General features: G+C 40.2%; 1 protein-coding gene across 3 annotated transcripts in view; it reads left to right on the top strand.

Moving 5' to 3' along the window:
- The first annotated feature begins 1536 nt into the window (after nt 1-1536).
- Nucleotides 1537-16925, top strand: part of lgr4 (leucine-rich repeat containing G protein-coupled receptor 4) — a 33221-nt gene continuing 17832 nt past the window's right edge. Inside the window, exons 1-3 of one of the 3 annotated variants that reach the window (XM_085455377.1) lie at nt 1538-1940; nt 2090-2417; nt 13165-13236. In XM_085455377.1, coding sequence (XP_085311503.1) covers nt 2236-2417; nt 13165-13236 — 254 coding nt within the window. In that variant the 5' untranslated portion in view covers nt 1538-1940; nt 2090-2235. Of the gene's footprint in view, nt 2418-13164; nt 13237-16925 lie in introns of all 3 variants that reach the window. The other 2 variants (XM_085455381.1, XM_085455371.1) reach the window with 2 other exon arrangements.

The following is a 16925-nucleotide window of genomic DNA, read 5'->3' as shown; positions in this document are numbered from 1 at the left end:
TTTGATCGCACTTTCTGTAAGCATTAAAACCTAACACAGGCAGTAAATTATCTGAAACTCACTTGGTCATTACAATGTTACATTTCACTATTAACCTTATTCTTTAGAATTGCAGTTTTTCCCAAATTCAGCAGGCCAAGTCTAGCTGATTAGTTATTTACAACATGCCCACATTTTAATGACACACAGACACACAAAGCACTTCATGGAAAAGCTGTGGTCTGCAAAACAGTTTGGCAGGAGCTGTTGGCGGTTTACTGTTTTCTTGCTCAAAGCTCTTTGATGGGAGTTGTTGATTTATGCTTCGTTAGAGTGCTTTCCTGTCTCTTGCACATTTAACAGACAAGATGATAAAAAAACAAAACCCTAAAAACAACAATATGTAATCCCTTTAAAACAAGGAGTCTTTGACCCTGCCTTCACAGTATTACTTTTCCCTTAATCGTCACATTTCTGAGGTTTGAAAGAAAAAACATGCACACTTTAAAAAAATACATTTATGTGTGATTGTTGTCATATTATTTGAAACTAATTCTCGCTATATGTTTACAATGATATCTACATTTATTGACATCCTCCACTGCATGCACAGTTACCTGGCTCATCCATGCATGTATAATGCAATCTCAAGTGAACTCTGTACGTAGTAAATCTACTTTGACAAGTATACACCCAGTCAATTATCTGTCAGGGCAGATTAGTGAGCAAAACTACTGGTGCCCAGTCACTACATTCAAAGTGTAAAGTAGTTAAAGCAGAATGACATGTGCTTATTCCCATTTTGGTAAATCACATACTTGTACTACATTACCTGTTACATCCAAGATAAAAATCTTACATAATAAATATATTATGTAAAAGACTGCACCTGGATGTGTTACTGTGCTATAAACACAATATTTCGCAAATATTGTGGACTTTTAAAAAAACTTTTTAAAAGATTCATTACTGCTAAAATAGCAGCTTTTTAATTATAAATGTATCATGAACTGATTACTTACATTATACTACTAATAAATTACTGTCATTTAATGGCATTGCATTGCACAGCTACAAGCATTTCACCTCATGTCATACTGTGTATGGTTGTGTGTGTGACAAATAAAATTTGAATTTGAAATTATTTTAAAAAACAATCTTTTGGATTGGTGATGATTATTCAGAGATGTTCTACCTGTATAATAATTTATATCTTATCTTAAATATAATGTAAAACTACATATATAAGACTGGGTTGTGTATTTGCATCATGAACTACCTGTGCATGTAACAACCATTAAAGTACATTAATGCATGTTGCGCGCATGTTCACACATGTTTACTGCACGATTACTCTTGAGAAGTTTTCATGCTTATATACAATTGAAAGGCTGAAGAAGCAGCTGGCTATGCACAGCAGCACAATCATGCAAGAAAATTTGCAGCCGTACTGGTCCTCCATGCATGTGTGAGCACTTTTACCTGACGCGCGCGCGTGTGTGTGTGTGTGTGTGTGTGTAGTGGGGGAGTGTGCAGTGGTTGGCTGCCTGATGCGGTGGTGCAGGTTTCAGTGTTACACAGGCCGGGCCCAGTGCTGCAGGTTGTCCGGTAGGGTGCCTGCCGAGCTACAAGCATGCTGTTGATGTCAGGAGCACAGGAGAGGAACGTGAGGAATGGCTGAAAACTGACGGTGATCTCCCGCAAGGAAACAAACCGGGACGCAAACGTCCGCTATGTTTAGCTGAGGACCTGACTGCCCCCCGGACCAGCCTTTCAGCGACGCACTAACAAGCACTGCTAGTGTTTTTCTTCTTCTTTTCTTTTACAGAGGGGGGGTTATTTAATGGGACAGCGAAAACGCAAAAAAACGCAAGGTACGCTACCGCTCCTGTCGCCAGCAGAGCTACTTTTATTTTCACGGACTAATACGACACACGGGTTGAGAAATGTTTCCCACCAAGGTAAACTGGCCGTCTTCGAAGGCAGTGTTTGTGTTTTGAGCTAGCTAAACGCTTTTGTGGGTACATTTTTTTTTTTTGCTTTTTGTTTTCTGTGGTCGGGGTTGTGAATGTATGAAGTGTTTGAACCGCTGGGGTTTTGTTTTGAAAAGCGTCGGTTAGGCTTCACCTCTTCATGGTTCACAACCTACCAAACCACATGAGAAGAAGACGACGTCCGGAGTAGATTAAACCGCAAACAAAGGCCCCACTTCTTCCCCCCTCTACCGTCGCTTCCACCTGAACCGAAGAGGAGAAAATGCGTGTGGATCTGTTTTGGGTCTGTTTGTGGTGTTTGCTTCGCCCCGGTGCCACCGGTCAAGGGCAGTCGACGGCCGTTTGTTCGCTCTCATGCAGCTGCGATGAAGATGGGGGTGCAGACTGCTCCGGGAGAGGGCTGACCGCCGTCCCAACCGGGCTCAGTACTTTCACCTACTACCTGTAAGTGACAGCCAAGCATCTATGATGAAACACAAGCTATTTGCACACTTAAAACCTGCCTCATCGTTTACTGTACTGTGTTTACGACGTAAGTGAGTGATGGCCATTGAACATCACCGGGTAAACTTAGTGCAGATGGAGGGAATGTCCTGCCGTGGATTTTAGGATTTCGGACTTACAAAGGCTGACCTGTTATCTAAAGCATCACAACACTCAAAAGCCTGGCATAGTTCAGAAACAAACTATACACAGCTGAATCTTCAGGACTTATCACTATTATAGCATCAGTATAGCACCACAGCCTCCATTAATGTTGTAATGACATGTGTAATGATTGCAGCTAATAATTAACTAGATTATCAGTTATTATTTAAAACAGGGAATCAGCTGATAGATGGATCTGTATAAACTGTTTCCAGAAGAGGTGAATAAAGTCATTTTTAAGCACAGGTTGAAACTTTTTGCGTGGTTTGCTACTAAAAGTGGTTCCTTATGAGAAAATATCTGCTACTAATCATAGAGTGAAAGCAGTAGACACTGAGAAGTGAAAGATTTATGATGCTACTATGAAGCTTCCCACGATACATTGATTCTGCAATACTTGATCTAATGCAAAACTGTCGTCTATGGTGCATGACAACATAAAGGAAAAAGGAAAACACACTGCAAAGAAATGAAATACACATATTTACCTATTTACGATTGTTATGGTTAAATACTGCCCAGCTTCAGGAAGCCTTTTTAAAGTACATTTGAACTCCGTGATGTCTGACTTTTGCCATGATCAATGAAATGTTCTCCAGGGGGGTGGCTGTGGCTCAGGAGGTAAATTGGAAGGTTTTGTGGTTCGATCCCTGGATCCCACAAAATACTGAATCCAGAGTTACCCCGATGCATCAGTCAGGGGTGAATGTTGGGTTAAAAGTGTTTGTATGAATGGGTGAATGAGGCTTGTTGTAAGAAAGCGCTTAGAGTGTTCAAATTGAGTAGAAAAGCGCTACAAAACCACTGTCCATTTAGGGGCCAAATACAGTTAAAGTTTCTCTTGATTTTTGCTTTACCTGAACCATGGGTAACCTCCGTCTTACTCTCTCTGTCTTTTGTCATCTGTGCAGACTGCATGGATAGTCTATGTGGAAATATTATATTTAAACATTGGTTTAGCTCCTGACATGTACACACAAGTATGACAAATATATTTAAAATAAATCCTCCAGGTAAAGCCACAACTTATCCAACTGTTTCTCTAAAGGTTTTTGTGGGAAAAATGACTGAATCACCGAGTAATGCACCAAATGCTGTGATCACAAATAGGGCTAGATTTGGGTGAGTAATGCATGGATGGTAGCCAGCAGTGTCTTGTTCCCTCTACTGTAAGATTGAAACAATAAAATAAGGAGTCAAGCCTGTTCCTTTATCACATTCTCACAGCAAGTCTGGCTATGTTTAACTGCTGCACTCATTTTTACAACAAGTTGAGCAAATAGAGACCAGGTAGGTTTGGTCTTTTATGGAGCAGTGCAGATACAGTTGATGACTGGCCCACGAAGAAAAAGATTGTGTCACAACTTCTGGGTTAATCACAAACTAAAGTAACGCTTTAGTCACTGACTCTGCCAGTTCCCGCGTGAAAAACACACTCGAGCTTCACACATACGAACAGCCATTTTGAGTTTGGGCCTTGTTAAATGTGCAAAAGTGCATGCGACTTTCAGAAAAGTGTAGAGGCTTGTTTGTTGAAACCTCTGTGCTGCTGTGCTGCCTTCTAAGAATGGCGGCCAAAGCCCTGCTGCACCAGAATGGACAGTGTACCACTTGAAATTCCCATTGTTGAAGGTGTGAGGTGAACTAAACAGAGGGGAAATGGTTGCATGGCGCATGAGGCTTACAGCTGAACCTCTCGGCATACTTGCTCCTCTGGGTAAAAACAAAATAAAAGGTTCACCACTGTATTATGACATCTGAATTACAATATGGTGCAGTGTTTTCACAGAAAAACACTGCTGCTCTCCATGCTACTCTGTTGGCTAGTTTTATGCCAAAAAGGAAAACACTGTGTTGTTTGCGAGCTTGTGGTGTCTTTGGTTCTCATAGTTTGTCCTACTCATAGCAATCTAAATGCTCTGTGACACATTTTAAACCGCTTAATGTATTCATTTGAGACTTAAAGTATGTTGCTTGTCCCCCTCTCTTTTTTCCCCTTCCTGGTCTCTTGAACTTTAGTTGTCCTCTCTTACGCTCTCTGTCTTTTGTATGTGGAGCAAGGGGGGGTTAGGGATCATGATGGATTAGTGAGACATATTGCAGCTGCAAAGGCTCCTTCTCTCAGGGCTAATGCACCCACAATGGCCCGCTGAAGTGTAAAGGAAATGTCTCATATGAGCATTTTGTCACTACAGTAAGGGCCATTTGTTTATCATGTGTTTAGAATCAGAAACACTCCAAAAGTAGAACCTTTTATATCCAGGCTGGTGGGTTCCAGCATCAGGAAAGAAGGTGTGTGAAGAAACAAACACAAGTGTGCTCGCTCACAGCAGCAGATTCAGTGCCCAAAGGTAAGGAAATGATCTCAATGTTGTGGAATAGTGTATCGTTGTCATGAAGGAAAAAATAAACGTGGTAATGGGAGACAACGCATTTTTACAATAAATCATATGACATTGTTGGCGTGGACTCTTACCTTCAGCCCACAGGGGCTTGAGTTTTGGCTTCTATAATGGAACCAGGCCTGTCACAGAAAAACAGATGGAAGAAGAGGCCCCTCAGCCAGTGACAAGGCAAACACTCTTGTAGTGTACCTGTCACAGAGTGTCCACATAGGTTTCTCTTTTGCTACAGTGTCTGCACAAACGTGTGTATTTTAAGCAAGCATAGAGGCATTATTAGAGCTGATATCTCAGTAATGTTAGGTCCTTTCATAGCGTGAGGGTGCCTGAGACTTGGGAGGCGAATGGAGGGGTGGCGTCATGGGTCTTGCACTCTGCTGGTAGAGCTTGCCGACTTCACCACTGGTGCCCTCAATCCATTTTTAACTGAATGATACTTTTGTTCTTGGTCAGCAGAGGTGAAAGGAGCCAGTAAGTAGTTCCTGCTTCCAAACAGGATGAGCTGTGGATGGAAGAATATCAACATCCTCTCTGAGTTCTTAACACTGAGCTTTATTGGTATACCTATTTCCGTCCTCCACCTGCAAAGCTTCAAACGTTCAGAGATTTTTCAGAAATTCTCTTCAAACCTCTACAAGAAACTCAGGGTTTCAGATTTTTTACTTAAGTGTCTGGTCTTCTATAATGTCAAAGAGAGATAACTGGAAGAGGTTTTAGGGTAACTCAAAAGGATGTGAGACCACATCCTTGAAAATGAATCTAATCTGTGGCAGGTGATATGCAAATGACAGTCTGGGAAATCAGCTTAGGGGTGGCACTTAGGTAATATGGTGGATGTTAAATGATTGGATTCAGCTGCCTCTCCAGTAGATCTCTTGTCCTGTGGGTGGACTTGAACTACAGCTATTAGCCTGGTAGCTTACCCACCAACTAGTTGGTGGATTAAGTACTTCAATACTAAAATGAGTCATCCACCATGCTTTGTTGGCCATTAATATACCAGAGCCACCAGTTTGTCTCACACATACACATGAAATGCTTATCATCATGTTGTCTATTTGCTGTCGTGCTAAATTATTGTGAAGTGTTCTCTAGAATTAATCTAATTGTATGTTTTGTGTTCAGTATCTTGAACTGTTTAACAACCTTAATTATATGTTATGAGTGAATTATGAGGCTCCACATCACTGATGTAATGGAGTCATTTGTGAAGGGTGATACTTACTTTTCTTGTAAAATAAGTCAACCAGTGAAGTAGAGACCAGTCATTTAAAATTCTCAAAAAGTAATTAATTTACCAGATTAAAGTAAAAAACAACAAAAAACCAAACGTTCAGTGGAGCTGTTTCGACTCTCTATTTGTTTTTCCCCATAATAGTTGCTTTTAATTGGGTTCCTTTATTTTAATATTTTTAACATTAAATGACCAAATGTTTAAGAAAACATGAATGATTCATGGCCACATTTAACTGTTAATCTGAGATTCGAACTGCAATTAAAATTTTTTACCTGAAATTGTGGTTCGTTGTTTATTTTTTTTAATCACTCCAACAGCATTTGCAAAACTTGACAATCAGTTACTGCCCTGTGCAATAGTTTACAATATAACAGTTTAACTGCAGTGTTGCTGTGCAACCTGCGCCATAGCTCAGAGTAATACCCTCATAAATGCCATCGCATATCTTTATAACAGGATGGGCTTTTGTGCACATTTTCAGTTCTTCCAGAAATTGGTAGGTCAGTAGTACATTAGTTACATTTAATCTATTGTTCTAAAAGCTGTATTTTATTTTTCCTGTAGCCCATTAAAGACTGTCTGACACTTTATTCGTTAGGCTCTATCCTAACTTTGCTAGGATAGAGCCCGACTCTCCCTTTACCTTTTAATTTCTGTAATTTTACGCATTTACTTCTTACAGCCAAAACTCATTGCACACTTTAGGTTGCGGGCCAAACAAGATAAACATTTATTGAACACACTAAAACAATGTTTTTTTAAACATAAATATGAATAAAAACAGACAGGAATATTATTCCAGAATAAATAAACTTTAAAAAATAAACTTTAACTTTAAATATTTTGCTCTTCATAAAAATATATCCTGTCAAAATTATGCAAGTTAGAAATATGAACATGCTGCCAAAAACCCCAGAAAAAAAAAAAATGAAAGCATACACAAGGTTCGAGCCGCGTGTAGACTGAGCTGGGGCATTGCTTCAGGAATGGAACTAATAAACTGGGCGGGCCATTCAGTGTTGTACTTTGCCTTGAGTGTACCATTACACTGCAGCTCCATCTGAATCTGCACAGGTGCAGTTTCCACATAAATGGGTTGCGAAGCAGCCCGAAATTCTCTTTATGTGCTTCAAAGTCACCAAAGCTCCGTGCGAACTCAGTGCACTCAGTTTATCAGCAAAGTGCGCATTTGGGAACACTGTTGCGCTGACTTGGTTCAACATTACTTGTCAAAAAGGCAAGGTTGTACTGGTGCATTTGTGATAGCTTCACTTGAAATGCCTTCACCGCATCATACTGTATGATAAGGAATGTCGGCAAATTCTGAATCTATTTCCCACATAAAAGACTGAAATTGACAGTGATTTAAACCTTTAGCTCAGATAAAATTTACGGTTTGCATTACGGTGATCATTACATGCTCCATTTTTAGGACTTTACCACAACATTTCCTGGTGTATGATGAAGTGAGTGATATGCTGTTAACTCACCGGTACAGTTCTCCTCCTGTATATTTACTCACATCCCGCCGACTAGTCCACTTTTTTTCACCGCACAACACCAGTGCTCCATCTGTTGTAAGTCCAACAAGTTTGTCTCAGGGCAGTTTCATGTCGGTTACACTTTGACATACTTTTTAAAAAATGTCTTTTCCTGTCGTTGTCCCGTGAATCAATTTAATGTCCAATATTTCCACTTCACGGATGAAGATGGCCAGCTGCGCAATGCCCATCATGTCTGTACTTTCATCCACAGCAAGAGAGTATGCAATAAAGGTTTTGCTTCTTTCACACAACTGTGTTCTTAAATCAGTGGCCATCTCACAAACCCGATCAGCAATCGTATTTCTCCCCAGGCTGACATTTGCCAAAATCTGCGTTTCGACTGGACTCAAGACGTCGCACACCTTCATCATGCAGCACTTTAGAGTGGTAAATGGCCGGGCTGATTTGGCTATCTCCTCTGCTACTATAAAACTTGCTTTCACAACAGCTTCACTTTGTGATTTTTGCTCTGGTGAAAAACGTCTGCTGAAATGTCAGATTCTTCTTTAGCTCTTCTACTTTCTGTAGTTTCTGCTCTGCATTTAGGTTTTTCAGCTTATCCTGACGTTTTGTCTCGTAGTGCCGTCTTAAATTAAATTCCTTAATTACAGCCACATTAGCTCCACTAATAAGACACACGGGTTTACCAGCAATGTCTGTAAACATATATTCAGCCTCCCACCGGTGCTGAAAGGCTCTGTTTTCAGAATCAACTTTTCTCTTCGCCGTTGTGAGGGCTAGCTTTGCAATAACAGAAGTTTGACTTGATTGACGCGGGAATGTTCCTGGGTAGCCTAGCATTCGAAAAGGAGGCTGCAGCACTGCATTATGGGATCTGTTGTTTGTGTGTTATTAGCACCTCATATTGCCGGGCCATGCATAACAGTAATAATAAATCTATATAAAATGATCTGGCCCGCGGGCCTTGAGTTTGACACATATGGCTTAGGTAATGCTGACAAATTTCTTTTTACCACAGCAGCATTTCTTTACCACGTATATATTCTCTGAAATAATATTGAAAATGCTCTTCTCTTCTTACATTAAGATTGAGTGTATAGTTCATTGATTAAATGTATAGTAAAACGTATTCACAGTGAGAGAAACTGTAGTTTTACTTCTGCAGCCCACATAAGATCAAAGTGTATAGATTGTGGCCCAGAATTTAATCTGAGTTTGACATCCCTGCGGGAGTGGGTTGAGATCTGGTGACCGTGGAGGGTGTTTGAGTTCTCATTGCCATGTTCAACAAACCATTTTGAGATGATCTGAACTTTGTGACACGGCACGTTATCCTTCAGGAAGCAGCCACCAGAATATAGTCGGGGCCTTGACCACGTCTGCATGCAGCTTTCGTCCATCAGATACACAACAATGCACTATTTTTGGTAGAGCATGCTAGCGGGCCGTTGTCATTACTTAGTTTTTTTTTTTTTTTTGGAAAATACGGCACACTTAAAATCAATCCTTTGATTTTTCTGAAAATCGACAGTGCCCCTTATAATCCCGTGTGCTTTATGTATGAATTCTGGTTGTGTTTACTGACCTCAAAACGATTTTATGTGGTACACGGCGCTCGAAAATCTGTCAAATGTTTTAGTACGACTTTGCTAAGCTACGAAGTCGCACCACTTGATGGATTGTCGGAGCGTTACGGCTATTCTACGCAGGAGCCTCGCGGAGTGATGCGTACTGTGCTTCAACATAATATTACCATATTGTGCGTGTGTGTGTATAACCTCTTTTTAAGTTTTGTGGATATTATACATTGTTATGCTCACGATATGTCAGCCAATTTTCACTGGAAATGCCTTTTGGTTAAACTGTCAGTGAGGAATTTGCACTGTTAAATTTTTATATAACTTTAATGCACATAAAAAACAGCTGCTTGTTTAAGTGCAAATACATTGATGGTTTTTTTTTTTGCAATAATAAAGTTGTGGAGTTGTAAAGTATTTTGTCTAGTGTCAATTATATCGTCAGTTATATCGTTATCGCAAATTTTCAAATGTATATCGTGATAAATATTTTTGGTTATATCGCCCTGCTCTAGTTGTAATTATCAGTTAATTCTTAGTCCAGCTCAGTGGAGTGGAGCGTTTCAGAGGCCTTTAGCCAGGCAACTGCTCACATGCAAGCTGCTCTCTTCTTTCAGCCCCTCACTGAACAAAGTAGACTCAGAGTAAGGTGCGCTTGTGGTTGGAGGGCTGCTGGCTGTTGCTATATTTCTGCTTCTTTACTGGATAGTTTTGTGTTTTTTTGAGGCCCACAAATAGTCATTCATGAAAGCCAGTGGCTGTTGGGTGACTTTAAGAACTTACCAAGAAGTCCTGCAATTTGTTTGTCACATAAACAAAAACAATAACTCAAATTTGTGATTGTTAGAGGCATCACGAGAATGCCGAGTCTATGGGGATCAATCCCAGCTGACAAGCCTTTAGCAGCACAGTTGAAATTTTTCCATACTCATGTGTAATTGAATCAGTTTTTGGGGCAGTTAATGTCTTCTTTATGTAATTGTGTGGCATGAAAGCATTGCTTAGCTTTTGCTGTGAGTATGTCATGAGGGTATCAGGCACTGAAGCAGAGTATATTTCCACATTTTGAAAAAACAAAGATCTGAATTTAAAAATATTTACCCAGTGAATGACTATTTTAAAAAAGTCAAATATTTCTATTAAGGTTTCTACCATTTTCTGCTTATTGTACATTTCTTTATCTAACTGGTGGAAAGTGTCACACACGGAGAATGCAGTAGATCAGCCATCAATCTACAGACTGAGGAAAAAGGTGGCACAGTGTGCTCCAGTAGTCTGTATGTTTTAGTTTTTTGCTCTTACAACACAAGATCTGGAAAATCCGAGACCTAGGAGCATATAAAAAGGATATAAAAAGTGCCTCACACAACCCCTTTTTTGTGTTTTGGCCCTGTCATGCAAGCTTGATTTGTGAAGCACTGCAGCGATTGTTTTCTCTTCCGGTGAAGTGTCCCACAGGAACCGATGACCTCTCGAGTTATTTTACAGTAGTTCTTGGCATCTTGGCCTCAGACCCTAATTAAAGCCCTTTCACGGTTCCTGTTTAGATTTGGTCAGACAGCTAGCTCTCTGGAGAATCAGCGCAAGTGCTTTTTTATTTCCTTCTTCTTATAAGTCCTCTTGTTCTCTCTGAAATTTTGTCACACTGTTTCCCAAGAGAGATGAATCATGTGGTTAAAGGGGCTGAGCAACAGGTACACCCAGTAGTTATCAGGTGTAAGTACTGACATGTAAGCTTGCTGTTAAGACTGTGTTTGTGGTAATTTAGCAATTTTTATACCTGTACTCAGTTTGAACCCACAGGCTGTAGGTTGCAGACCTGTGCTTTGTTTAATTTCTTAATCTGATGATTTTAAAAAGATGCCAAAAATTGCCTGAAATTGGTTCTAGGTCACAAATAGCTATGTTGTTGTAGTTTTTTTTTTTATAATTACTTTTGAATGTAAGAAGTTTCAGAGATGTTTTAAATATTTTAAACAATGTCTGTGTGGGTGCCAACCCTTTCAGCACAGTTTTATATGTAGTATTTTTGTGACATGGCAAGCGCTTGCTTGCCTTGACCCAATTTATCTGGCAGATTTAGATTGCATTTTTTTAAGATCCTATGTTTTGACTTTAAGAATATATATCCCTGCTTCACCTTAGCTCTCCATATTTTCCTCTTCTCTTAGCACATCTCATACCTTTCTCAGATTATCTCTTTCCTTGCTGCTAAAATGAAGCCAAACAGCACACGGGATAGAAATTTGCAGATACCTGTTTGTAGAAGCGTTTAGGCTTGTCACCATTTATCACAGCTGCAGTTTTAGTGTCCTCTTCAATCTGTCTTAGCAGGGACAGGCCAGGACCTTGATGAGTAAAGCAGCCAGACACAGTGGGAGGGAAGGAAGTGTGATAGAGTCATTCAAGCCTCCTGTACTCCCCAGAACGGCATGTGGTTTAGGCCACTCAACAGTCTGCGTGGATGATTTAGTCAAAAGGTTAAAAAATGTGGTTAAGGATGTATCCATCTGACCATTGCAGCCGTGGTTGGGAAACACCACTTGAGATGTTGTCAGTGTAGGAACAAAACCATAAGGACTGTTGATACAAGTGTGTTTGTGTCTATTTAGTCTATATGGTAACTGGATAACCAGGTAAATGGAGATGGGACATGCTGTAGGTTGCAGGGATGATGAGGGTTCTGTCAGGGCCTGCCTTTTAAGGCTTTTGTGTGTGTTTGTGTGTCTGCCTGGCTGTGTATCTGTGTGTGTGTGTGTGTGTGTGTGTGTGTGTGTGTGTGTGTGTGTGTGTGTGTGTGTGTGTATCTGGGTCTGCAGAGGAAGAGCAATATGATCCTTGTAAGATTCAGGGGCCCACACACAAGGTCCAAGAGAGATCTGGCAGTGAAATTCAAGATGGCCACTCAGGGAGTGAAAGGAGTGAGAGGGGAGAGAGAGCGGGGTGCAGGGGGTTGCTTCATTCGCGAATACTGGATGTTTTATCCGTCTCTGTTGTGGATTGATGTCTCTTTACATATTAGGAGTAGGCATCCAGACGTGATATCCGCAGTAAACCCCAAGACGTCCTTTCCGCTCTTTTATTCTTGGGGACGCTTACTTTTCATCACCAGCTGAAAACATTGTACCGCCAGTTCTAAACACAATAGAGTCTTACATTTAAAGTTATTATTATTATTAATATGTAAACACAGGCTTACACACACACACACACACACACACACACACACACACACACTTTAGGTTTGATGGGGAAGCAAATCAAGTCCTCTGTGCATATTTTTCATGCTGCTACATGCCTATCTTTACTTGTTGATTTGAAAAATGAAGATCCCTGCGGCTAAAGAGAAGGGCTTTTTCAAGGGTTTTTTTGGTGGAAGTTGAAGAGTCATGCAGGCACAGTCAAAGATAGAAAGCTGCCGTTGGGGACGAATGATCTAACGACCCTATTGTTTGTGTAAATAGGCTGCAATGGCAATCAAAATCTTCCATCACGGTAATATCTCTTGTCTGCATGTTTAGTTTATGTGATAAAATCAGGCTTCATAGACAGATGATTTCACGTGGAAGTTATTTTGCAACTAAGAAAAACTTTATTTTGCGTATTTTACTATTTAAATCTAGGGTTAAATGAATACTTTACAGCTGTTGAAAATGAGGGGATAACTATTATAATCAACATAAAAGTGAACACTTGGAAAATGAGTGCAAAATCAAGCCAAGAAAGCAACTTAAAAAAAAAAACAAGAGTCTCGAATGAATGAAAAGTGATCTTTGCAAATGTATCGGTGAACTCAAACAAATTTTTTTCCTGTTTCCACAGTGACCTGAGCATGAACAACATCACTGAGCTTCCAGCATACGTATTCAAAACCTTCCCCTATCTCGAAGAACTGTGAGTACATGCCCCCTCTAAATGATGTATTTATTCTGTGCAGTGTTGACATGAGGGCTGGTCTTTATGATACGCACCTGGGTATTTTAGCTTGCACTGTAAAGTGCACAGAGCGTGCCCTTCCTCTTAGCTGAGGGAGATAAGCGTAGCATTAACTGAGGTTACGAATCACTCACCATTCACGAATTGAGCAAGGGCAATAATAAAAGGTGCAGTAATGCTCAATTAAAAAGGTGAGGTAAGACAACATGCATTGAGGCAACGATCATGTGACATCCTGTGTGGATTTTTGCTTTTAAGGGATTATCAGGGTGGCAACAGCACATCTGTGCTCTGGGGCTTTGTTGGAGTGGAGTTCCATCTAATCTTCGTGGGTGTTATTTCTTTGCTCTTTAAATACTTTGCTGTCTGGCTCGGCACTGCTGAGTGCCAGAGATAAAAATCTGTCTACCTGGTATCAGGTAACACGCAGCCCCGAGAAAAATGACCAGCGAGTGAACGTACTCGGGCAGTTCCAGCTCCACTTGACTCGATGCGGTTGTGTACTTTTTTTGTTGTTGTTTTTTCAAGCCCCTTGTGCATCTTTCAGTCGGCAGAATCTTCATCGAGTGTACCACTCAAACCTGCTTTGTGGAAGGGGCAATTTACTTTTCATCGCATTGTGTGTAGGAATGCAAGGCAGGAAGGAAGAGGGCAAAACAATGGTTTCTATGGAAACAAGGCCAAAAAAACCCACCCAGTCTCGCTGCCACTTCTGTCTCGTCTTAGATCATCAAAACTGTCTGACTGCCGATGAGCTGTCTGTTTCCGGAGAAGGCATTTCCAGGGGTCTATTGATAAAAACCCTTAGCTCATTTTTTGTGTTTTTAACCCCCCCCCCCCCCCCCCTCCCCCTGTTTATTTTTTGTTTTTGTTTTTTTACATTTCTTTCTCAGAGCAAATCAGCAGTATCAGTCTTCAGTATTCAGTGAATTCTGGTGGACGACTGTTTCGCTTTAGGGCTTCAGCAGTGTCAGTCAACCAATGCATGGGCCCTGAGGGTAAAAAACAGGGGGAGAAAGAGATCAGGAGGAGAAGGGGGGAAAAAAGAAAAAAGTGCAGGCCGTCCCTTTACAGAACAGGAGCACAGAAAAGGGAGGAATATTCCCTCCTTCTTAGTCACGCAATCTTCTTCACTCTTTTTCTTTCTTGCCAATGGCGCACAACAAAGCTCAACAGACGTGATGACAGAGGTATTTTCTGTCTCCCTCACTGTTTGTTTATATTCTTTAAAGTAACCTGTGACTGATTGGCTCTCTGTGTATCAAGAGGGAATTGCACTCAACTGAGTCAGTCAGCATTGATATGTTTAGTTTCGTGACACAAAGATTTAAAACATTAATGTGTTTATTATTTTTAGTCATCCTTGTTAAATATTTTTGGTTGCAGCCGCATGGTCCACATCTTTTTTCTCTTTTGTGCATTGAAATGGTTACATAAAAGTTTCTTTATTTCTGATAATTATAAGTTGCAGAATCTGGCATATTATTTTAGTAAATGTAAGCTTATGTATTTGTTTTTTGTTTTTTTAGTTTCTTTTTAAGTAAAGTTAATATATTACAGTGTAATGAAAATTGTTGAGTTATAAAGTATATAAAGAAGAAATGGTGGTTCTGTGATGGGATTTACTCCGTATTCCTGCTTTTATAACATGGTTTCATTTCTGAGAAGTTGAAGTTCCAGCCATTATTGCTGGGCAGAAGACGATACGGCTCAGATCACGTTCAAATTGTTATTGTTCACTATCAGATGATAAACCAGAGGAGTTCAAATCCAAACCATAGGACTGCGTCTGCTGTGTGTAGATAGGAAATGACGTCAGGCCTGTATAATCACAGGTAACTGTACTAATAGTTGTACAAACAGGTGTGCATTACACATGTGTGGGAGGGGGTCCTTGTTTTGATTTACCCACAGTAGTTTACCAGATAGAAAGTAATCGTGTTGTTTTTATTTACTGCTACAAAACTGTGCATTTTCTAGTGAATTTGCTGTTGACAGAGGCAGACCTGTGGGAGTGGTATTGCACAAGGAAAGGATTTAGCCTTTCCTCAGTGAAATCCATCAAAGCCTTGAGGGGACATGTGCTGAATTTGCTGAAAGATGCAAGAGGCGGGGAACCTTTTTAATGTTGAGAAACCTGAACGATTTGTCAAACTGTGTTTGCGCGTCGTAATTAGCGGCTTGTGACAGTCACCACAAGCTCTGGGTTGTGTGATCGAATTAGCCACATTGGTCACTATCTGTTGGAAATGAACAAGAGTGACTCAACAGTTACTGACAAGATTAATGTCATGTTTGATTTATAGGCGTCTTTATGCGTGTGCCAACTTGCTACAGTCACGACTATACCTGCAGACTGGTCTTTAATAATTAGAAGTCCAAATTCTGTTGCAAGACATCATTGTGACAACCTTTAAGTCGGAAGTGAAACAAATGTTTAGATTTATTGGTTGATTTGTTGGTGTTGTGAATTACGGGCTTCTGCTTTGGAGGTTATAATTGGGTTTGTCTCAAAGTGTGAGGTAGCAGCCTCTAATAGCTGGCAAACATTCACAGTTAATACTAAATGTTAAGGTCATGTTAACATGCGTATCATGCAAGTCCAAAATCAGAATTTGTCAAGTTATTTAGATGACTCTAACAGAAAAAAAGAAACAAATATTGAAAACATGTTTTTCATGCTTTTTGATTTTGTGATAAAGTCAACAGTGGACCCAATTTGACTATTGAAGCAGGAATATTTAATCTGTCTGATTTGTCTGACCAGGAACTTCACTGCTTCATGTATTGCACTTGATAAGCTTGCAGCAAAGTGGCTGTGCCTGATTTACTGTGATGCATAAAATGGCTTGATGGTATTCTGCAATTAAATTGTAATATTTTTAAGTCTGTTTCATGTGAACAGATATAAACTCTAACAGAAAGCAGATTTAATAAGTTTAATATTGTAGATATAGTTTGCTAATCTACAGCACAAGGCCCATTATGTACAAATCTTGCAAGGTTACCTGATGTTTCTTTGTCCGTTGCATCCAGTTTGTACCACTAGAAATCACCACTAAATTACTTAGATAATGACAAAATATCTTTTTCTCAGGAAGGTTCTGTATTAATCATCTGTGGTACAATATGCGTACATGTAACTATAAGAAAACTGCTTAGTGTTTAAAGAACATGTATAACAAAAAAGTATAACACCACAGTAAATGTATGACAGGTTTGTTACTCAGCTCAAACTTCACCATGAGCTCGGCTCATGTGAAGCGCTTCTTAGAAATCCTGTTCTGACCACTTGCAGGCGCACATTTGCAACGCACCGTTGATTTCCCCCAGTAACAAAATGTAAACCCTTGAACTTGAATTTCATTTTGGAAAGTGTGCGATGACGTTATGGCACGCGCCATGGTTTAGAAAGTTTCCGCCAAAGGTTTTCCCTCAGATGCCTCAGGGCTTTACAAGCCTGGGGGTAGTGCACAATCCCTGTCAATGATCAAATGAGAAGCACCCAGTCTGATATTTGCTCTCTGGACCCCAGCCCTGCTTGTATCACAACTGATGGTCTTCTGCATGAAGGTCGGGTCAGTTTGACACAGAAGTTAATGTTTTCTCTCTGCATGAGTTTAAGGGCCATGCTAAAGCTGTGACAA

Source organism: Copadichromis virginalis, linkage group LG1 (assembly GCF_057382275.1).
Source record: "Copadichromis virginalis isolate Kocher_CV1m ecotype Utaka linkage group LG1, C_Virginalis_male_GT1.1, whole genome shotgun sequence".
Lineage (NCBI taxonomy): Eukaryota > Metazoa > Chordata > Actinopteri > Cichliformes > Cichlidae > Copadichromis > Copadichromis virginalis.
This window is presented reverse-complemented; position numbering and strand designations above follow the sequence as displayed.